The 24,612-nt window shown below is 33.0% G+C and overlaps 3 protein-coding genes across 9 annotated transcripts in view; all 3 read right to left on the reverse strand.

Moving 5' to 3' along the window:
- LOC117236301 (RNA/RNP complex-1-interacting phosphatase) overlaps positions 1 to 11,314 on the reverse strand; it is a 43,214-nt gene extending 31,900 nt beyond the window's left edge. The window contains exons 1-2 of the mRNA XM_033499139.1: positions 11,042 to 11,314; positions 10,255 to 10,330 (exon numbers count right to left, since the gene is read on the reverse strand). Of these exons, the coding sequence (XP_033355030.1) occupies positions 10,255 to 10,330; positions 11,042 to 11,064 (99 nt within the window). The 5' untranslated portion in view covers positions 11,065 to 11,314. The remainder of the gene's footprint in view (positions 1 to 10,254; positions 10,331 to 11,041) is intronic.
- A 213-nt stretch (positions 11,315 to 11,527) lies between these two features.
- LOC117240591 (protein DPCD) lies at positions 11,528 to 13,140 on the reverse strand. Its single transcript, XM_033506597.1, has 4 exons — positions 12,989 to 13,140; positions 12,280 to 12,482; positions 11,909 to 12,142; positions 11,528 to 11,655 (listed from the first exon to the last, which is right to left on the reverse strand). Exons 1-4 carry the CDS (start codon positions 13,065 to 13,067, stop codon positions 11,551 to 11,553), a joined length of 621 nt encoding a protein of 206 aa, XP_033362488.1. The 5' UTR covers positions 13,068 to 13,140; the 3' UTR covers positions 11,528 to 11,550.
- A 790-nt stretch (positions 13,141 to 13,930) lies between these two features.
- LOC117240536 (segmentation protein cap'n'collar) overlaps positions 13,931 to 24,612 on the reverse strand; it is a 111,816-nt gene continuing 101,134 nt past the window's right edge. For 6 of the 7 annotated variants that reach the window (XM_033506562.1, XM_033506557.1, XM_033506565.1 and 3 more), the window contains 6 exons: positions 17,754 to 18,042; positions 17,237 to 17,385; positions 16,963 to 17,139; positions 16,687 to 16,785; positions 16,114 to 16,478; positions 13,931 to 15,980 (listed from right to left, as the gene is read on the reverse strand). In XM_033506562.1, coding sequence (XP_033362453.1) covers positions 15,813 to 15,980; positions 16,114 to 16,478; positions 16,687 to 16,785; positions 16,963 to 17,139; positions 17,237 to 17,385; positions 17,754 to 18,042 — 1,247 coding nt within the window. In that variant the 3' untranslated portion in view covers positions 13,931 to 15,812. Of the gene's footprint in view, positions 15,981 to 16,113; positions 16,481 to 16,686; positions 16,786 to 16,962; positions 17,140 to 17,236; positions 17,386 to 17,753; positions 18,043 to 24,612 lie in introns of those variants that run through there. The other variant, XM_033506574.1, reaches the window with a different exon arrangement.

A 24,612-nucleotide genomic window follows, 5' to 3' on the forward strand; every position in this document is an offset into this window, starting at 1 on the left:
TTCCTTGTCGCGAACAAATCAGGGAACGACGGTGAAGAAATAACGTGGAGGAAAACAGCCAACGGATTATAAATTTGACAATTTCTTCGCGTGCCGCTGCGGCATCTGATGAAAGATGTTACACTTAACGCTGTTGTAGATAACGTTGCTGCGTCCAAAACCGTTTGAGGTTTCGAGACGCAAACTGCGTCCAACAAGAGAAAGTTCCAAACTTCTCCCTCCTGGACACGACTTATAGTTAGAAGTCTCGAACAGTGTTGAACGCAACGAAGACATCTACAACAGTGCTAAGTATGACAATGTTAACTGTGATAACTCGATCCGTGAAAGCCTCAAAACTCTCAGATGAAAGATGGGAAGAAAGAGGAAAACTAGGGTTAACCGAAGATATAGAGGAAGAGGAGAAAATCAGACGAAAACGAAAGGATACCGCGAAGGACAAAGAGGGGAAAAAAGGGAAAATGTCTGTGGGGACAGAGGGGGTGAAAGGAGAGGCAGGTAGAACAGAACGGTGGGCGCTGGCTCATACGCGCGCCATTCACAAGAAATTTATGTACCAGAAGCATAAAGCCACTGCCGCGTCTTCCAGACCCTAGTGCATCGGAGACATCCAAACTACCGAATTCACAAATGTTCTTTTCTTCCCCATTCTCTCTGTCTTCCCCCTCTTTCGTCGAACTCATTCCTCTCTACACACGTATTGTAGCTACAATTCAAACGGATGCTGCATTCCAGCGGATATAGTAATGTCGGATATAAGAAACGCGAATCTGATGGAGGTGGACGAGGAGAGAGAGAGAGTGGAGAGATAAAAGAAAAGTAACACTATTGCCCCTCAACGATCGTCGTCGGTCTATGAGAAATTCCTTACGGGACGTCTGTAAGCTATTATTCGATGCGTTTGTATTAAAGGGAGTCCCCAGTACACGTATAGCCGATGTCATTATGTTCCCTTAACGATTGAACACAAGCACATAGTATTGTTTAAATGAATGTCACTCGGTACATCCGGGAATGGTTCTAGGTGGAATGGTAAGACTTCGACATTAAAAGGACAAAGATCCTACATATCCAAACAATATTCCGGGATCTATTCTCTTTGGACGAATTTATATCAGACTGTTGAATACCGTGGAAACCGCGAGTTCCTTATCTCTGTCAAACGGCCAGAATCGATCAAAGTAAAGCAAAATAAAGGATTTTTATATGCACAGTTTGTTATATGGAATATTTGAATATTATACCAAAGGATTTATCTTTGCATTATAAAACTCAACAATTTTGTATTATGAAATATTACGTTCTTGCATTCGGCCCAATAAGAAGTTACTTATCTACACACAGACATATTTTATATACAATGCATCGTACAATTTTTACGCTGCATAATATAAATTGAATTTTGCCTAACTAGGTCTACTAACTTGTAATCCATTTTGTCATCTAATTTTTAATTAAACCAGTTAATGGAATAACAGAATACCTGAATAGCAGAATAAGCCTCTAAGATAGAAGCAAAAAAAAAAAAAAAAAGATTTAGCTTCTAAGAGCGCAATATTTTAACGTTTTAAGCTTCCTAGAGTTATGCAAAAAAGATACGTATGAACAACACATACACACATAGTAGCGTAATTATGAAAAGAAAGTACTTAGCAAATTCTAGGTAATAATTCCACCTCTGTAATGATTTCGTAGAACGCAATATCCGTGAGCAGGTAAACATCAACCAGGCGGATTGGTTGCACGCGTATGCAACAGACCACGCACCCACATACGGCAGTAAGTACATAGTACCTGCGCGTAACGATGGCTCGCAAAATAAGAGAAACGGCGAAACACGATCGGGCAGGAAGATAAGGTTGGCTACTGCAAGATCTCCTTTACTCCGCGGGGTTCCCGGAAAGAGAGGGCCTCGAGATGGACACTCGCCATCTCATCTAGCAGAGATAGGCTGTGGCCCAGCTACCATATCTGATGAAACGCGATGGATGGGACAGCGTGACACTAAAGTACGAAACAAAAGTGTCCTCCGTGGCGTGCTCCGCTCTGCCCCACGGTATCTAAAACCCTATGTTTCGACCACCCCCTTCGGCACCCACACCTGGAACCACGCGATGACCGCGTTGGGACCCGACAAAAACTTTTACTATCTTTTCGTCAATTTGTTACCTACTTTCACGTTAGTCGCCGAGTCACCTCCCTCTATAACGTTTGCCTTTTTTATCCTAACACTGGACACGTATAAAACTCGGAATCTTTCCCCCGTATGAATACATAGCGGTGTCATTTTATGTATTATCATGTTTCGTGTAGTCAGACGTTCATACGATTGTCTACGGATTTTTATGCAAATTTATACTTTTACGAATACAACCGAAGAAATAGAAGTTAGACAGAGACGTTTGTTTTTTATTTATTAAAAGTTATAACGAGTACCTTGTATATTTTATATATTTTCGCATAAAATGACCGATTTTCCACATTTCTGTCCTTTACAATCGCTAAAAATTTGTAGATGATCTTGACAAAATTAATGTTTGCCTATGTTCAGGTAGAGATATACTCATATACAAAATTTAACAAAACGATTTAGATTCCTCATTTTATCCCAGTATTCTCTATTGGTCTGGTTAATTGGAGTTCTTGGAATAGCAGCCCGCTATTTCTCTCGATATCCATGATTTTTCTTTCACGTAATAGAAGCTCGTGTTCAAACAAATCGATTCAATCAGACGAAATTTCATGAATCATGCATTAACTAAAGTTTCGTTTAACTACATGTACTTCCACTCAGCTTTATTTCTTTACTAGCAGACGAAAATATTAGAACTTGATCTTCTCAATACATAAAACTATTTTACGATATCTCTTGTTCCTTCAGCCGTCGCTCGATTTCTACAAATGTTCGACGACGATTGCGTATAGAGATTCGCGACAGTGCAGAGAAGAGCTATGTAAGGCGAACAAGTTCTATCAACGAATGACATGTTTATATGGTTTCCTCGGTGTCGATCGTCGTGGAACTTGGAGAGCAAAATCGCTGTAGCGCAGTGGGTCTCTCGACGTGACGCACGATCCCCTTACAGGCGCCAGCCTGCTAGAAGAAGAGGCGGACGAAGAAGACGAAGAAGAAGAGAAAGAAGGCGTTCCGACGAAACGGAGCGCGGTGTCGGAGCCAGATAAGATCTCCGAAACGGGGATCAGTAATATTTTACAAAGTCATCGAAGTTGCTCGCTAACTTCGGCATAAATTACAATCGCCGTCTCCTTCTCTCTTTCTTTCGCCCAATCTTTGGCGTTCATCCCTTTCGCGAAGTTCCCTTCTACGGCTATGGGAAGATGGGAAATTGTACTCATCGTTGCGCATCACGAGTGTTAAACAAACATTTACCATCGTTTAATAACATAGGACATCAGGCCCACCTCGTTGCAAGCCAATAGATCTGTTCAAAGAATACGCCAGAATCGAAAAATCGCGGGAATTAATAAACACGTGAATAGTGGCTAAATAAATAAAGCTCTTCGGAGATTGAGCATGTTTATATGAACATAGTCGTGGTAAATTATGTATCCACTCGAGTGTCGAACGAGGAGGTGGTATAAAACGAGTAAATTTACGTATTGTTGATTTAACGTGGCTTGAACAATGTCATGCGAGTTTCGAGTAGTTTCTTCTGATATATTAATTGAAGTTGTTAGATTTATTTTACCATTAGCTGATAATCGTATTTTGTATAATGTGTACGAGATAGATTATGACATTGATAAAAAACAAGAAAGTTATTATCAATTTCCATTGAGAAAGTCCTTCTGTCTTCCTGCTTTTACAGGCGATGTAGAATGAAGAGAATTTTTTATGAAAATTTCAAAATACTTTCATATTTTTACGATTTCTTTCTCGATAATTCGAAGTGATTGCAATAAATTGAGTTATTTAATTCAATAGATTAATTGCATAACGAAAGAATTACTCATTTAACAGTTTGCCATGATTTTAAAATACCATTAGTATAATCAAGTATGACCTTATTCTCGCTTAAAGGGACACCCATTTTGGCAATTAAAAAATGTTAGGTGTCAAAAAATGTTCGGCAATTCAATATCAGAAATGTTAAAGTTCCTGCCCGTCCTAGATTTGTAAATGGACAGCACGATGTTTGTATTCGGACAGATTTCGAAAGTTTGGGATAAAAGTTGCGCACAACCATAATTCCTCCACCATGAAATCGTGTGTTTGCCCGCGAGATTAGCGTCTACGACAAGGCACAATACCGCCGTTTATTACTTCCGACAGTGAACAAACCGATTACCATCGTCGAAGCCCGTTACTTAACATTTCGCTGAAAGAAAAAAAGAAAAAAAAAAAGGAAAAAAGAAGAAGAACGAAACGAAAGCCAAAAAGTCCGAGAAACACGAAGTCCGGACCATGACACGAATACATTCTTCACTACAAACTTTGCCAGGGACTTGTTCATAAATCATATCTGAAAAAAATGTTTGCAGTGCTGTGCGACATGCGCTAGCAAAATATCACGTATGGCAGCGGTGAATGATGGTTTCGGTATGCCTGACAAATTAATTCGATGTCTTCGACGCGTAATTTTGAAGATTTTTAATGTTTCTTCGATTTTTACGTGTTCGACGATCCCTCGGCTACGAGCAAATCGCATGGTGTAAAAACTTTATGAATTATTACAGCCTGTATTATTAATCAGACAAATCATCGCGCATGTTAAATCGTATATCTACATGAATTCCTCTGGAAGAAAGGTTCGCATCATAAATATTGACGGAGATTTCATTCTGGAAGGTATCCACGTTACAAAGTTATTTACAAGAAAGATGCTAATTTTATCATAGATCATCCGTCAAGTGAGCTTCTTTAATTTATATGTATCGAAGAATGGAGTTTTTCGAATCAAATTATATTAAAGCAGTAGAACAAACTAATAAAAGCTACGTTAGTTTAGCAACAGAGTATTGAAAGTATTAGGTTATGCGAAAAGCTTCTTTCGTTTCATAAGGCGATAACAGACGAACAACAACTTCTGTTTTATATTATTTTATTGAATTAGGTATGATCCATTTCGTTCTATTTCTATTATTATGTTCGTGCATAATGCAATAAATTAATATAAAAGAAAAAACATTGTGCGTCTATTATTTCCTTATAAAACGAAAGTAACTTTTCGGACGACCTAATAATTCTCGAAAAAAGGAAGGAAAAAGGAAGATTCGTGACTGATGTTACTCGTACTATATTCATTCCCGTTTCTATGAATTATTTCAACCGATACAATTGATAATTATTATCTGAAATAATCCAATTAATTTATGAATTATTGCAGTAGGAAAAATACGTCCAACACAGATTTATTTAAATAAATAAAATAGATAAATCATATTTTCCTGTAATACACAAGGTTTGTGACAAAATACACGAAATCACAAACTCTCGAGACAAAGCAAAGTGACTTTTACCTCCGTGAAAACAACGAGGGTGGTTAGCCTGAATGTAACCGAGAAGTTAACACGATAGCGATCTGAATTTTGAAGATTTCCAAGGGTTGAAATACAGATATCACCCACGAAGACAACCTATCCATTTTCGAGTGGATTCCAACCTGAACTTAAGTCAGAAATTAATATTCTTCTTCAACATGCAGAATTTGCCTACTGCGGTTGAACGGTCTCAAGGGAAAATCTCAGGTATTCTGGCTGAACTGCATGGAATGGTAAGAATGAAGGAATACTATACGATCCGATATGTATGCATGTGTGTGTGTGCCTATCTGCCTTCTGATTTCCAACATTTACATCATTCCTTTTGTGCTAAAGAATGAGAAAATTTATCTCCGTCTATACATATTTTACTCTATTGTTAATCTATCCATCAATACAATATAATTCATTATCTATATATTCATTCCACTTTCAATAGTATTAATTCAATTAACATTAAATTGATTTTAAATGTACGATTATTGTTAATTTTAATAACGAGCATTCTACCTTATATTTATTTTTCACTGTAATATTAAATGGCAACGTGCTGAATGAAAGATTCGCGTATATATAGCGAGTATCTACACTCACTTTATGAAATGCAAACGAAAAAAGAACTTTCGAAGCGATAAACATCGGCACGAGCGATGAAAACATTTCAATATTCTTCGCTGCTGACATACTGCAAGTAACACGTATAACCATGTCTATCATTTCATCTTTTAGTCATTTATCTTTCGTGCTGCATCTTTTCTCACGATAAATAAGCCTTATGAAACTCGTAATATACAAGACGAGCAGAGTTAAGTGGATAAATGTGAAATATTAAATTTATCGCAAATTCGATCAAAAAGTAGTTTGATTATGTAATTCTAATAAATTAGCACGACTACTCGTACTCGTATAACGAGTAAAATATTGGTAAATGTGTTCCCACTGTTAATGGAAGAAATCACAACCCTCGTTCGGATTAGTCAAACTACCTGATTAAAACGAATATATAAGAATAATTCACAGGAAAGTTGCATGTATACTAATATTAATTATTAGTCCCAATTGTATGTATACTAATATTAATTATTAGTATCTCTATTATCGTTCTCTTCTTCCACCGCTCGTTTAAAACGTAATAAAAATAATAATAAATATAATAAAAAACCTTGTGCAAAGGATGAAAGAAAAGAATGTTTATATGATAAACTCAAGCTCAACAAATAACTATCATAAACGCTAACTGGAACTATTGACACAATATCTAAATAAGCAATAATATCAGCAAGCGATTGATTAGATTACATGATAGAAGATTACAAGAATAGAACCAAAGACGAAGGAGATGCAGTACATTAAATGAATGAATTATAGCATCGATCGTGTAAAAGAATAGTAGTGTGAAACAATGACAAGTACGTGTACATACAACGTAAAACCTAAAAGCCAAGGCCGCGTTAGCCTAAAGCTAAGCCATCGCGAGGCGAGCTTCCAGAACGATCCTCGACAAGCATCCTCCATCCACCGATTCCTTGGCAAATTACACGCGTACGAAATTCAATCCAAAATTAAAATCGACTTTAAAGCGCATCTTTTACAATGTATATGGTGACTAGGGGTTATCGGCTTAAATTCATCGAGGACGGTGTCCGGAGTGAAAAAAATGAAAAGAAAAGAAAAGAAAGTAAAGGGGGGAGAGAAAGGTAGAAAGCGTACAGCGTGTCGGCGAAGACGGTATCACGTTTCGTGTGAGCCGATATTTGTTACACGTTCTTATAGAAGATGAAGAAGCGGTCCGTCGTGCGGTCTCAAGGCGCAGAGGTGAGTGAGAATGGGTGCTGGCACGAGTACGAGAGCACGAGCACGAGCACGAACACGAAAACAGGAGAAGAGAAGAGAAGAGAAGAGATGAGAAGAGAGGAGAGGAGAGGAGAGAAGAAGAAGAGGAGAAGAAAGAAGAAGAAAAGAGAGAAAGAGAGCACAAGCACACGCGGCCACGAGCTCGCACGGGTATTTCAGGGCCCTATTAACGAGTGGCCCCCCGCGGCCGGCGCAACGGGCCCAATCAACCCAACTCCAATTCCTGGCTCTCGCTTCGACTTGTTTTATGTAATGCCCGCGACGCCAGAATCAATTAGTCGGGGCACCCTCCTATTTTGCGTATGCATGCACGCCTATATGCATAGCGGTCAATCCCGGCCAAAGAGGTTCCGAACTTATTTGCAACTGTCCGTTGTTGGTCCAGAGGACGTCGGTAGACGAGAAAAACCGGTTCGCTTGGAGTTAGACGGAAATTAAATGACTCGAAACAAACGGGAATAGCGGTGCCCTCCTGACTCGTCTCCAGCCGTGCGTATCCGATTGCTAACGCCGATTTTCACATGGAAATCTATTCACCGTTGATACCACTTTTCATTACATCTGTAAAACACTCAAGTCCACAATGAACGTCTCTATACAGTCATTCTCAATTCCAAAGGCAGGTAGTTCTTATATTTAGGAGGAATACCTTCAAAATTGTTTCATTCGATATTTTTGTTTGTATATGAACCCTCAACTGATATCCTAATCCGGAGAGTATCCTAATCTGTATTCTGATAATATGTATTACACAAAATATAAAATAAAAATTAAGACGAAGTATTTTAAATCAAAGTGGTTTAACCCAAACTTCTTTTAGATTATCTATTATCCATCGATTTAATCCTTAATCTAAATCTTCCAATATAAAGATACTGAAGAAGACGTAGCTTAACCCAGACATTCTTTACATTATCTATTATTCATCAGCAACAATTGAAGATATTATTTAATATATCAAACAATTTTTATTTCCTAGTATCTCTCGAAATTGTCCATAATCAAATTACAAATCTTTCGATATAAAGATACAATCTAAGAACCGTTACCTTAATAAAAGTAAGCAGAAAAACGAAGAAAAGATGTCACTGAATCACGTACGTATACGTATCCTGAAAATCAACAAACTTCAGTGAATGCCGCTAGATCACAGCACGACTGCGATACATACATCACACAGCGGCAACCAGCATGGGAGCGTACGATCGCACTTTGTTCAGCTACTAGGCAAACAATCGAGCTGGGCTATTCACGATCCAAAAAGCACTGCCGCGCGTATCGAACGAAGTGTGTGCATACATCAAGCTTGTTTATATCTACGCTGGAGTCAGGACATGCAACAATACAGCAATTTGGCTTGGACCGATACCAGATCTCACGGAGGTGCCTTTCCCACCTTACCGTTACTAACACGGTCCATCGACAAACAAGCCTCCCTCGTTCCCAATGCCACACCAGTGGTATAGAACCAATTTTTATCCAATGAACACACACATTTTTTTCACACCTAGTATATATATTTTAAATCAACTCCTAGTTTCATTTTCTATTTTTATTGAAAATGAATAGTTAATATTTAATAAGTGCAACATCTAGGTTTCATTTTTCTAATTACATATTCGTACACAGTGCTATAAATAACAATTTCTTTCTAACAATAACATTTGACCGTACAATAGAAGTATTTAATAAAGAATTATTGACATATTTTCAAGCTACAATAAATGCTTCATATTTTCATAGAATATACAACACGATAATTAAATCATCCTCTCTTATACAAAGCAACAAATATATGTTATCTATATGTGTCTAAATATTGTCCGCATCTATGTTATAATTATATTAATATACTATACGAATGAGTAGCTGTATACATATTTGTAAAAAAATAAATTTGCATAAATATTAGCAGTCTAATTATCATTTATTAAATCATTATGAAAGAGACTCAAATATTAATTTGTCACATGTCTCATTATTTGTACCTTATCGATCAATGTTACTGTAAATAAAAATGGTTTCTATACCACTGGCATGCATCGATTTCACGGTGGCCCGTGCCACGTATCTCGGAACGTGTACACGCATACCTAAGTCGTACGAGACGCACCAACGCGTATGGATACCGGCACTGTATCCTCTATTTCTGGAATTCGATGCGATCTTATCTCAGCTTCGAAGCCGCCACGACCCCCGCGAAGAGGATGTTTGATTTACTATGAAAGGTAAGAGAAAAAGAAACACAGTAAAGCGACTTCGACGACATCGACCATGCGTTTAACAGCGACGGTTCTAAAAACACGATTTGCAAATGAAAATCATTTTTCTAACTTTCTTTTAAAGAAACTTTAAGCTTCAAATTTCGAAATATTTAAAACAAGATAAAATTTCTCGAGTAATACGTATCTTATTCTACTTCGATTCTGCTGGTATTCTGATGGTAATTGTATATTTTAATTATTTCAATAACGCAAGAAATATTTCAATTGCAAGATAACTTAATTATTCCATTCAATCATAAATTTTTATTTATCTTTCAATTTTGTGTATTTTACAGTTTGTAAATTGCATAAAAAAATTATAGGTCGTTAAAAAGAAATAAATTCTTTGACAAACTATATCTGAATTACTATAAATAAAAAAAACCTTTAAAAAACATTTGAATCAAATTTCAAACATACTTAAACGGTAAATTTGTAATTACATTTACAATTGCAATTATAAAAATCATATAACTATATTACATATTTTCCACATATAATTAGTAAACTTATTGACGAGAACATTGCAGTTTGTAAATTTATTAGAAACGAAAAGTTAAGGTATGTGCGAAAAAGGTACGGAACCTATATATTAAATTACAAATTTCAATTGTTTATTAACAAGAACACTCACCTCTTTCAATGGAACTTTAAAGGGAAGAATTTTTGTACCACTGATCACTGTGCCATAGGGTTTATATTCCAACCACCTAAGATAGAAAATAATAATAATGAATAAAGATACAACACACTTAAAGTATGTAAAATATGAACACATACATTTATTTATTCATCTATTTAATATACATTCATTATACGTATAAGTACACATATCACTGAACAACTATAAGCATAAACAGATAATGTTAAATAAAAAGAAATAGCGCCGCGTGAGTACTTATTCGGATTCATTCTTGATAATTTTAGATAACAGAAGTTGAAATTATTTAACACTCAACAATAATGGCATTTGAAAAATTTTATTTAATATATACAATCGGAATAATGTATTTCAATTTATATAATAATATCTATCTACATATATATAATATATATTAATATTAGAAAAAAGTATCGTCTATGAAATTACCTTACAATAAAGAAAAATGTGTTTCTCGACCGATAAGTTAACTACCATACAAACCGCATCGAGTAAATGCATTTAGAAATATTAAAAATGTAGTATTAATTGCGACTGCGGAGCAGATAAACCTGAACACATTTGATAATATTTTAATTCACAATTACATTCCTACCGATAATATCGCTTAGAAAAGAAATATTAAAAACAATACAAGGAAAGTCAGAATAACATAACCTCTATGCAATGTGACCTCCGATTTAAATCATTGAATAAATAGTTTTAAATGCCTCATTAAACTCAATGGAATTGTAAAAAATAAAAAATAAATAATACTTGCCTCTCAGGTATAGATTTCATCATATTCTTTGCTTATTTAGATATTATAATGCGGAATTATAAGCATAACACCGAAACGCAATATCACCAACACAGTTTACACGGCACACATGCATAGTAACAAGATGCAGTCGATAGTACTCGCGACGCAGAACGAATGAATGATCGATCTATCGATTTCTCGATTTTCGTGCGCGCAATGCCGCTACGTTGAAAAATAAATTTCATACAAAAAGTATTTATAAAGATTATTTCTCTTAACCAAATTAAAAAGAATAAAATACTTACCGTTTGTTTACTATATGCATAAAAATTCTATAGATTAATATTTTTAAATAAATTTTTCAACAAATTTTCAATCAAATTTTCAGTTATATATAATAATGCGTTTAATTTATATGATATTAATGATAAATATTATAATGTGAAATTTAATTTCCTTGACTTCATTTTCTAAATATGACTGTGGACAAGCAAAACAGAAAAATATTTTTAGAAAAAAAGATTTTATTAGCTTGTTGGACACTGTACATCACCATCTTTTCTTGCTTTCAGTTGTAATATTTCATCTAATACCTTTTTTTCCAACTCCAGAAGTGCAGGTGGTTTTTTATACTACAAAAAAGAAATGAACATAACAATTATATGTAGGTTACAGACTTTTATGCATTTGTAGAAAATTTAAAGGTGCAAAAATGCATAGAATAATATACAGAACTATATAAAATATACAAAATACTCAATATTTAATAAATGAAATCACTACTTAGATCCTGTCCTTCGACTTATATTCACAAAAATATAATATTGCATAAAAGTCTGCAGTCTAGTAATGTAAATGTATTAAATATACAGATACTTCTCGTACCGTAATAATTAGCGTACTGTATTGATGTGTGAAGGATATTCTGTCTTGTACTACTTTTAATCCAGCACGTTCTAAATCTGGAACTATTATCTTTTTAAAATATTTTTTGTTGGTTGTACGAACAGTTATTGTATTATCATCTTCTGCTGTTACACTATATACATTCTGTGGATATGGCAAATTCCTTATGCGCCATTCAAGTGCAGTTTTTGTAATTCTTCTTGTAATAAATGGCTATTATAAAGATATATATAGTAGTGATTATTATTCATTATATTTTGGAAAATTCAAACATATATTTAGATTAAATAGGTTATCATGTATTAGATACATGATATAATCTTATACTGTGCAAAATATACTTTACATACAGCACTTGAACTTTCCTGAATCCCATATGCTTCAATATTATTTTGTCTAGGTTCAGGGTCTCCAATTTCTACTTTCCAACCTATATCTTGTCCAAGTTTACCTTTCTCTTTCCATGCTCTCCGTACTAAAACATTTGTTTCTAAGTGGTATTCTTCTACCATTTCCCTACCATCTTCCATTAAAAAATGGACTTTTCTTTTTCCTATATATAAAAGTATGTAAAAACATTACATTTGATATAATTTTAAGAAGATGTAACATTGCTTTATGTAACCATATGTAATTATATACATCAAATTACATCTGACAACATATGTTAAAATAACATTTAAATAGCTGACAAAAGAAATAAAAATGCCAATAAAATCATATACTAGGCACATTCATATCTGTAATTTTGTAAAGCACATTTATATTTTACATTACATGTAAATGAATTTTACATATAATATATAACAGATCTTACATATAATACATAATTCAATTACAGAGAAACGTTTGAGATTAATCCATGACATTGTCAATAACAAACGTATAATACAAAATTTCAACTGACAGTATTTATTGATTAAACATTTTGAAGGTTAAAACTGTACATTTAAAAATCTTTACATTTCAGCAATCTTTGAATAATTCTTACACAAAAAAGTTCAATACATAACGAAAGCTTTAAGAACATGACATTAGTATATTTTTAAATTATCTTACCATCTTGGATAATTGCAGTTTTCGTAGCATTTTGAATAAGTCTCAACCACTCCTCAGGCGCCATTGGTAAATACTTCATCAGTCTCCTAGCAACTCTCTGCAATTACATATATTTCATATCACGATAGCTATTGATACTTTACTAATATTCAAAATACTACACTTAAAGAATCATTAAACGATTTGATTAGAAAGAAATATGTTTAAATATATAAATAATGTAAAAATCATAATATATAAAATAAATTGTTAATATTTCTCATTAGCCATATTAATTATTTACAGCTGTTTACAAAAGGGAATATATAGGTACATACATTTCACTTGACTTATAATTAGTAAAAGTCCTTGGAACCTTGAGGGGAGAAGTATTTATATTCATCGCTTATTCAGGGAATATATTCTTCACAATACATTTACAATAAATTATACACTATAATTTTTATATGATGTTTAACTTTCTTGTTATATACTATGAAAATTATTCTTTTACTTACGTATTATATGACTATTCTAGTATGCTTTCTAGCATCACATGTAATATATATAAACAATAAATATTATAATTTTTTGCAAATATATTGCAGAGCTTATTTATTCTTATTCATAGAGAAATATATTGCAAAGAGCCAAAGAAATAAAATAGTATTAGGCAAAATTAGGTTTTGCAAAATAATATATCAGACTATCCTGAATATTTTTGGTCTATAACACTGTAACTTCATTTAAAATTTCAACTTTTGTTCATATTAAAAAATCTATGTTACTTTTGCATATAGAAATATATTATGTAATATTTTTATTATAAAAATTATTTTTGTTTATCAGCATTATAATTACATGGGTAACAGCTTTCACAGTTTCATTTTTATTTTTAAATTCTTAATTTTTCATAAATAGCATGAAGATGGACAAGTATCATGTACATATTATATTAAAATGTATACAGTAATTTCCCCAAAGGTTTATTCAGCTTTATTTATACAATATAGAAATTTAATGACATAGGAGATCTTAAAATGACAATGTGATCAGATGGAATTGAGGTGTATAAATCTAGTTCGTTTGTACAATTCACGAACAGAGTAATTGTAAATTATTCTTTTTGCAGCAATTCTTAACAACGTGATCTCCACTCGCTAAATACAGTACGTAAAGGCAGCCTACACCCAATAATATAAATACAATTGTGTATGTAAATGTTAATAAAGACATGACTATTATAAATTGTCGGCGTAAACAGTAGTTCTTTTTCGTTTTTAATCTTATAACATATATCTCAATTATTACTCTGCATATATGTATTTATACATATACATGTATATACATAAATACATATGTTCGATATTTATATATGTATAATATTTATAGAAAATTATTCTAACTATATTAATATATATATACAAAGACAAATGTGAAATACCTAAACTTTATTCGTCCCTTACTTTATAAAAATATGTGTATTTGTTATGTTTTCATTCATGTTTCAAACAATACTATTATTAATATTGTAGCAGTACAATACGTTGTGTTAAAAGTATCCACATAGTCACATTAATTACTAGATATCTCCCCACTTTATATTACAATTTATCGTTAATATTTCATTTGAACGGACTGAAATTTAACATTTTTGGAGCAGTTTACTGTACAGAACACTAAACAGTTCATAGAACAATATATATTATTCGATGCTTTAACACACATTGTTTATTATTTAAATCGTTCCTTCCATTTAATTTCCAATTTAATAAATGCAAGTTTAATTTTGCATTCCTGTTTTTTATCATTGCAAATTACAAATATGTTGTCCAACAAATGTTTATTTCCCTAGCATTGCATATTTGTGCAGATATATTTTATCTCTTCCCCATTGAGTTATGTATAACAAACTCAATGTAACTCCCTTTTTTATTCCTACCAAAATATGCAAATATTTATGAAGTTTGGCAAGTTTATATAATTTTGAAAGTGATTTAATTTAATAGACAAGAATTATGTTGAATAATCATATTTCGATGTGATCGTAGATAGTTAACACCTACGTCAGTTATATATCAAATATATATCATATGTATATATATTCATAACTGAAACAACTGCATCGAAACGCGTTAAATCCTCTTCATAAAAATGTAAGTATATGTAATATACTCACTATATGTATATGTAATATACCCACGGTGCGTAAAAAACATACATGTACATATACATGCATTTAGGATTAAAACACACTTGTGTTATAAAAATAACAAAAGAGAATTGTAAGAAAATTATTTTAATTGGATTATTATTATACTGTTCCCTTGAATTTGAATAGAAAAAAAGTGACACTTAAAAAATTTTATAATATGATTCTTTTTTTTTTAAATGAGCTCGTGATTGTAAATCAACTCATAATGATATAGTTGTTTAAAATAATAAATAAAAATTTTACATTAAGAAATATAACGCAGACTTTTATAAATGTTGTCTACTTTTTTTCTATTTATATTGTTTATTGGTTTATTTATGCTATATAACTATATGTACAATCGACATTTCTTACGTTTGATGATTATTCTTCAGTTGTAAAGAAATGTGAGACTCAATGTGAGTTTCTGCAAAACTTTTGAAAAATTTTTTCATTTATTTGAACATGTGTGAAATATATCAGTATTAAGCAATAAGCTTTCTACGCAAACTCGTCATTGTGGTATTTAAAATTGTAAGTAATTTTTATCTCAGCACCGCCTTTACGTTCGTTTTGCAAAAGTGCAGCCGGTATATGAAGAAAATAGAGTTTCTCTTTCCAAACGTTTTAAAACGTGATTTCTTGATAATTTCATTCCTTATGTTCAGGATCAGGTTTTGTTTTTGGTTCCATTGTTGTAGGACGTGGATGGTGAGGATTTGTCTGGTTCCTTGGCACTAACAACACATTTCCATCGGCAGACTGTTGAAGACTGTATTCGTAAGGATGATATTGATTGCCATCAGGGTCGCGCAAGGACTGTAAATTAAATGGTAAAGTTGTTTTTAATTTTAATATACGAATAATATTACATCCAATTATTAACTTATATTATTTACAAGCCGAATTTCCAATTTATTTGCAAAATAAATAACTAATAGAATATACTAACTTGAAATACATGACGGTAAAGTTGACTAAATTTGTCTTTTACACGTTGTCTTTCAATAAGCATGAATTCTCGTTCACGAATAAGCCTCATCTTGCGGTCTCTCATCTCCTTTACTTCGTCAGCAAGACTAATGATTTGATCTAGCTTACGCTTGCGACAGTTTTGGGCGGCAACTTTGTTCTTGCCCCGTCTTCTAATGTCACGTATCAAAGACAATTGTGCTTCGCTGAGATCATATTTACTAAGACGTTCGTTAAATTCGTCCATTGGTAGATTAATAATATCATTCACCGGAATAGGGACATTCAACGCCCTTGCTCTTTTCTCATCTCTAGTTAGGTGTTCCTCGCTATCACTTTTACGTACTAAAAAAGACATTAACGAAGATTACAAATGTAATACTATTGAATTATAAATATTACATATTATTAAAGTATATTATAATGTTATTAATATTATTAATATTTTCAATAATATTTTTTAATTATTGAAGTTAATAATATAGTATTATTACATTATAATATTATTAAAGTATGCAACAATCATGTTGCCAGTTTGATCTATACAGTTCACCTTTTTTGTCACGAGAAACTGGACGTTGAAGAGATCCGGAACTTTCTGCAGGTAAATGGTACGTGTGATTATGATGAACGTGTTCTATAGCTGAACGTCCTGATGATATAAAAAAGAAGCAAGTATTATTATGCTTAATACCTGACACATCTCGCTTACTTAAATAATACATAATACATTTTATTTAAAATATTTTATCGTCTTAGAGTTCTGTAAGGTAAAGCTAAGAAATATCTGTTTGATATAAATATTTAGAAGCTAAGAGGTCAGTTTTACCTGATTGATGACGACTGAAATCTACACTACAACTATATTTTATTTCAGGTTGAGGCCCGGCTGCACCCTCGATCGGGCCAGAATAGGCATTTCCTGGTGCCCCAGCACCGACTGTGTGCGATTCATATTCATATTTCATTGGAGTGGTAGGATGTGCTGTAGCTCCGAGAGGCGAACCTGCCATGTATGAAAAATAGATGTAAAATCCATTAAATCTTAATTACATACGATGCCACATTGTATCGATTGTTTATATATATATATATAAACTAACCAGTTCCTTGTTCCTGGAAGTATCGTTTTGCAAACATCTGATGTTTTTTTTGAGCAACTGGAGGCATTGTACGCTCTGTTTGACATCTTGGAGAACCAGCATTCCTTCCAGAAACGGAATAGCTGCAGTCGTATGACATGCGGTATTTGCTAATAACAAAATGACTAATATAATTACATAAACATTATTAATATTATGATTTAGAATTTACGTCATTTACTTTCATTTATCGACAAAATTATATAGTCTTAGAAAAACTGTAACTTGCGACAGTCGTATCTTACATGACTAATTATTAATTATTGTAATTTGTAAAATTATATTGCAAAACATTATTTGTTTCATTACCATCTTGGTTTTATTATGTAAGAGCATTTAATAAAAATTTCAGTGATAACGTTAATTCGAACAGGAAGCGAGATTGCAATACAAAATATAGGAATTACTTATCAATTTGTCCGATTGGTAAATAACATTCTATTGAAATTGTTTCATTATTTCAATATAATTTAATCACCTAGCATAATCCATAGTATAATGAGAATCAGCTTGTGTATGGCTAGAATTAGATCCAGTTTCCATCCACTCGCCATCCGAAAGGGATGGTACACGTTCGCTGCCCATGCTGCTGACAGCACTATCACTGGATGCATCCATCCTTTCGTCTGTTACACCCGGAAGTGTCGTAACTCCTGTTGCCGAAGAGGTTGTACCACCAGCTGTCTGAACTCCTGACAAGGCTGCTGCTCCCGTTGGACCAGAAGCGTTGTTGTTACCATTATCTAGCATGCGCATGGTATACATGCCTGTAACATTTTATTTTAATAATAATATGTTATCATTATATATTATATTAATGTAATTTAAGTTATAATATAAATCACATAACTATAATTAAATTTATCTAATAAAGGATTTTTTGTAGAACCAAAGAGAGAGAGAGAGAGAATGAAGGCAAAAATATAAATACGGACAAATATGAAAATAAAGACTACTTTGTGAAATGATATATGTATATGATAATACGAAAAGGCGATTTTATGAAATGATCTTGCATTTCCTTATTTACTTGACTTACAATTTTGCTTAGCAATGAAGTCTATAGATACGTCAATAATTGTGAAAAAGTGTACTATATACGTACATTGCATTCGAAATTTTAGCACAAATAAAAGAGTTAATTCTTTTAATTAAAGCGGTTTTATATTACGACATTTTCAGTAAACGGATAATTTTAAGCGTCATCCACAACAATTAAATTATATTTAAGAATTATTAATTCTGTCTTAAAATATCCACTGAGATATGTATTGTATTAAGCGAGCACTATTAAAATACATGAAATGATAGAGTATTAAATTTGTAATAGTACATTTTTATAAGTTACTCATTGTGTGTAATTATTTTTGTAGAAATAATATTTATTTTTACTAAAGTTGTCAAGTTATGGTGCAAGTGAATCAGTCGTGTGTAATAAGAAACATTCGCATGATTTTATTAAATAATTACTTGACAAACAGTGCATGTATATATTTCATTTAACGAACAGTGTGAAAATACACATGCCGTAAGAAGAGGAAGGCTCAAGCTCAAGGTCTATTGGTCGCGTGGATTACTTCTTGATCAACCATGCCTATTAATATGCGCTATATCTTTAAGATAAAATCAAGAAATCGTAAAAGAATTATACGATAAATGAAAGAAATATGTATAAGAATATGTTTATTTCACGTGTTATCGACTCTACTTACCCTAGTTTAATTTAGAATGAACTTATCGAAACATATTCTATATATTTATTGAACGAATAAAGGATATTACCAATACCAGATATATGTATGAATCAATAATTTAAACATGAGATAACTAGTAAATTTTATCAAATATACATACGTATATAGATATACAAAATAAACACAACTTGACAAGTTTATCGGAGAATAACATATTGCGAAAAAGATAAAAATTTAAAAAAGAAGTCAATATCGGCTGTAGAATCCATGCCGGATATATGACAAGAAATTAACTCAGGAACGTTGCATTCAAAGAGATTAAGATGCGCTGGTACAGTGATACCGCGTTTCTTAGAAACATTCAGCACATTCAGCTGCAACAGAATCGTACGTGACTAAGATCAAGTTTCATTCGTTCTTATCAACTAATTTTGCGAAAAGAAATACAATGCTTTATTACCATTTCTTTTTTTTTTTTACTCCTCACTATACTAACGACTATATACGTATCTCAGATAAGAGCTATGATATATTTTTAAACTGTTGATTTTTTAAATACATTGTCCTTATTGATGCAAGTTTTTCAAGTAAGTTTGTTTGCCTCAAGAAGAAATATGTAAATTATACTGCGAGGGATAATAATGGTTTCACATTACCAACGAATAGGTGAAACGTCTGTGCGATTTAACATTCGATTAGTTGTATGCATAATATCTATATATATTATTATTATATATTTTATTTATATAATTATATTATATATATTATTATATATTTAACTACTATACGTGCTATATACGTACATTGCATTTGAAACTTTAGCACAAAAAAGAGAATTAATGCTTTCAATTAAAGCGATTTTATAAAACGCATTTAATTAAATTTCAAATAAAGCATTTTCAGTAAACGGATAACTTTGAGCACAACAATTAAATTATATTTAAAAGTTATTAAGTCTGTCTAAAAATATCCATTAAATATATGCTGTATTAAGCGAGCACTATTAACATACATGAGACGATACATATATGTAGTATGACTTAATGGTTCAGACTAGGATTGTTATACTCATTCGAATTTTGTTATTTATCATTTTTCATTTAATGCGCTGAAGTATATTCAATAACAGACTATCCGTTATATATAGCGATGTAAGCATGAAAAAATATGAGGTGCGAGAAGAAAAAATATAGTAAGAATGCACAGAGTAAATCGTTAAATTGTTGTGACTCAGCACTTTCGATCTCAGCGATAAGCTATCAGACTAACGAATTCACTTTTCAATGGAACCTATAAATGAGAAACGTATCATGATATAACATCATTCTTATTCAAGAAGCACGTAATTTCAGTCTTTAAGTATCGCTTAAGTGCTTAAGTCGAACGCTATTTGAGTTCAATAGATTCAATGCTGGTCACAGAGTTAATCCAGAGTACATGTAGGTCGATGGCATATCAAACACGTGATATACTCTGCACATTGTGAACTATGTATATACCTAACTATATATACGAATTCCAAAGCTCGCGCATATTACGTTTCTCTCTTCCTTCTTACGACAAAATCAAGCAGTCTCGAACATTATTTATAACTTCTTACATTTTCCATCGTAAATCGGCTTGAATAAACATACTATAATCGGGACGCCAAAAATGTAAACAATAGCAATTTGCATAGTTCAACTTTAACGAGACAGGGTCTACAACGAAGTAAGACCCTAGCGCGTGAAATATGAAAATACGACATTATTTTGCCGATCACCGATAAGTCGAGCATGAGTCGACGTCAAATGCATACATTTAAATATTACTCATTCTCGGGAAAAAATTACCTACGTGGTATATATACGATAACTCCCATAGTCGCCATTTAAGCTCTAGAAGAGCTTAATCCAAAAATCAATGTTTTCGATCGATACGCTTTAACATCAGCAGAATATCCTCACTATATATCCTTCTCTTCGATTGATCGGTCGTTTCGCTTTAGACGTATCTACGTATAAACCGGTACTATATCTCGAGAATTTTCAAGGTACAGTAAACGGTACAATACGTGTAGGAGTACATGTTCGAGAACGTCGCCGGCGTAAATGTGTTTTCTCGTAGTAACCAGCTCTTTAGCACCTTTACATTACCAGATGTTCCTTTCTCTCTTTCACAACAATCTTCCGCGGCATATTGAATCTACCTCCTGCTGCTGCATATTAATCGCGCCGAGATAAACACAAATATATCTACACTGTGTCCCCCTTTCTTTACACGCAATTCAACAATGGCTCGGTGCTAAGGACAAAGATACAGTTATCAACTCAAGTTTAGATTCTTGCGATTAAGAATCCGTTTGTTCGTCGATACGATTCACTATGTTTCAATCGATAATCACTTCTGTCGTTCAACAATATCGAATTCGATATTGTTCACTATATCGACACATTTTAATGAATTAAAATAAAAGTGAACACTTAATGAATCACAAACTGTCACACAACCGCATGATTATGCAAAATTTGATACGAGTCATTAAAAAAAACTTTATTATAGATTCACGGAATCATAGTTCATCGTTAATGAGATGCACACAGACGGGAATCTATCATGGCCAATGATTTCTCCTCGGAGAACACATTATGCCCGTCTAGACTCGTACGATTACCGCGACATCACGAGATATGTTAGATAGGCATTCGATCGCGAACGCAGCGTAAACATAACTACAGTATTTTAGTTGGTGGCGCGTAGCCGAGAGGCTGACCCGGCGCGGGGCGTCACCACTCGCTTCAAGAGGCTGGTGACTAGCGTCACTTTTCACTTCGGCATTGGACGGACACCGACGACGGTGGGAGCGACGTCGTACGGCTACGTCGCGTGTCCACCGATTCGTCATATAGTCAACTTTGCGTACCCTTGGACAATTCGTTCATCGATCAGTAACTTAGCGTATTTCATGTTAATCTGTTAAGTCATCTAGCTACACGTTTTAAAAATACTATGTCAAGGAACGATAGCAATTGTCATGTATATAACACTATTGTAATCTATTTACTTATCATAGAAACAAAGCGATAGTTTTACTACATTTTCACGTTACTATCACCGAAGTATTTCGTTATTTACCTTAGAAACTTTTTATGCGTTTATTATAATATATGAAACATTTTGAAGTTTCACTGGTACTGTCAGGATTGTATCGGTTTAAGGAACCGGTCTGAAAATGTATGCGGATGTTACAAGACATTTACTGTAAGTAAAAAATTACTATACGATACGAACAACAATCTTAACTATATAATAACAAGCGATAAAAATGGTCTTGCTGAGACCATTGAAGCTTATTAATATAATAAATAATTTGACTGTTTAGATACTTTGCTCGTCTCTGTGAAACATATACTTTCGCTAACTATACTGTAGCTTTTGTGTATATTTTCAGATTTGTTTCAAATTTTACCAATACGACTACTATGATAGTCGAGTTTCATTCAGTACTGATAAAATTTCAAAATGTTCCGTATAACACACGTATCCATATAATATATTTATATCATACATGGCAAAATATATTTGTAAGGAGAAACAGTTACAATTCCTCTCGTGCGTATCAGTAGCATAGTATCAAGAGTCTACGAAAGAACAATTTAATTACAAATATCTCATTTTTCTCTTTTTCGTGTTCCATTGCTATCAAGGAAATAGTAAAGAACTGACCTTGCTAAAAACAAGTTCATTTTAGCGCGGTCGCAAACATATTTTATCGTTTATACCGCTTCGCTATGATTGGACTTTAGAGTCCTTTCTGATAAACCCTTGTATTCTAAAAAAGTGGGAAACTTCCTTGTGATACGTTACGTGCCACGCTCTGTCGAATAAAACGAATGGAATCGTTTCTAGGTATGGCATACAAATTTAATTGATAAATCAAGTTTTTATTGATATTAACGTTGTATTTTTACTATACGAAGTGAGATAACAAGTAACCGAGAAAGACAGAAATTGATTGGGAATATCATACGATATGTTGCTGTAGGATATAATCTCGAGTGCAATCAAAGCTGATAAATAAATAACAACGTTTTAAGATGAAAATTTATGATGCGTCCTATATGTTATGAAATTTAACAAAACGCTGATTTCAATAGAACGATGAACACAATTAGAAGAAATAAAAAAGTTGTTTATCATACGTATCGACTTTTCATGTTACTACGTTACTTCTAATTTTATCAATGACATAATAGGCTGTCTTGAAAGCGGTTGTATCTTCTTATGCGATATAAAATTTTCCAGAAAAGTCACGTTTCTTTTTATTCGTAAAAATCACATTCTTTCACTTCTCTGGTCATAATTAAATGCGCGCGAGAAAACATAGTATTACTGATAACGTCTTCGAGATATTAACAGCAACATAAAAGAAACGCGAAAAATTGAAGTTGCAGTAAATATTGCTGCTTAATTGACGTACGCGCAAATGCAATTCCAGTATCTATATAATGGCGCGATTTTACGACATACAGTTACTCATTAATTTTGATAAATAAACGGAACGAATTGTATTCCAAGTATAGCGATTTGCATATTAAAATTGAAAATTGAAGAAAGAAGAAACGTGTTAGTAAGTAACACCAGTAATAACATTAACAAAGAAAGAACTTGAATAAAACTTTTAATTTGGGACGATCTTACTTATGTAATTCATTTCAATTAATATTTATTTTATATATTAAACAGCAAATTGAGCTATTTGCGACATTAGAATCCAACGACGTCAGTAACAAAATTAAACAAATTTAGAGAAAGAATTTGTATTTAACATTTAATGTGACACCATCGATTTATACGATTTATTACAATAAAATTTTCCGCAATTCCATGGAAATGATCATCAATCAGCGCAATTAACGTGCGTCTTGCCCACATATAGTGCAAATGTTCGTCTATCGTAATCACGCGATATAACAGTGTAAGGAAACGTAACTACATAAGTATGCAGCCGACAGTCATTCGTACTTTCACCGCTGTTCGTGGGTGTAGTTTTGCAAACTTATCTGCCGCGTGTACGTAATTATCCCTTTTGTTTTGCATATCCTGCTGTTTTACACGGACGTTAAAAACACAGAAAGCGTTCTTTTTTTATGCCAGGTGTTATTACGCTGGAAAGAAAGAATAGGCTCGTCGAATCTAATTAAAACGGGACACATTTACGCTTCCTACAGCCCAACTATACGACATTAAAACAGCACATGCGACAATTTTACGTTTTATCGTTTACATCTAACTGCTGTAACATTCATTCGTAGCCATCTGCGTCATCTTAAAATTGTCAAGGATAAATGACGATCACCAAATTGCTGTCTCATGAAGTAAGGCTGCAAAATATTTTTATAACGGAATAATATAATAATAAAGAGCGCTCGTAATAATTTACGTTGCCAGGCTCCAGGCATGACACGACAATTTTTTTTCAAGTAAATATATATATATATATATGTGTGTGTCTGTGTGCATTCCCCTTAATATCTAAATAGTCTATCAAGATATCAAGTATCTTATCGTACGAACGATAACGTTTCAGGGGAATCGTTCAGAAATCGTTTTTTAAGAAAGTTCATTACCTACGAGAAACATTCTTCCTTCGCTGTTACGAGA

The sequence above is a fragment of the Bombus vosnesenskii genome, unplaced genomic scaffold (genome assembly GCF_011952255.1).
Source record: "Bombus vosnesenskii isolate JDL3184/JDL3185 unplaced genomic scaffold, Bvos_JDL3184-5_v1.1 scf7180000013264, whole genome shotgun sequence".
Classification (NCBI taxonomy): Eukaryota; Metazoa; Arthropoda; class Insecta; order Hymenoptera; family Apidae; genus Bombus; species Bombus vosnesenskii.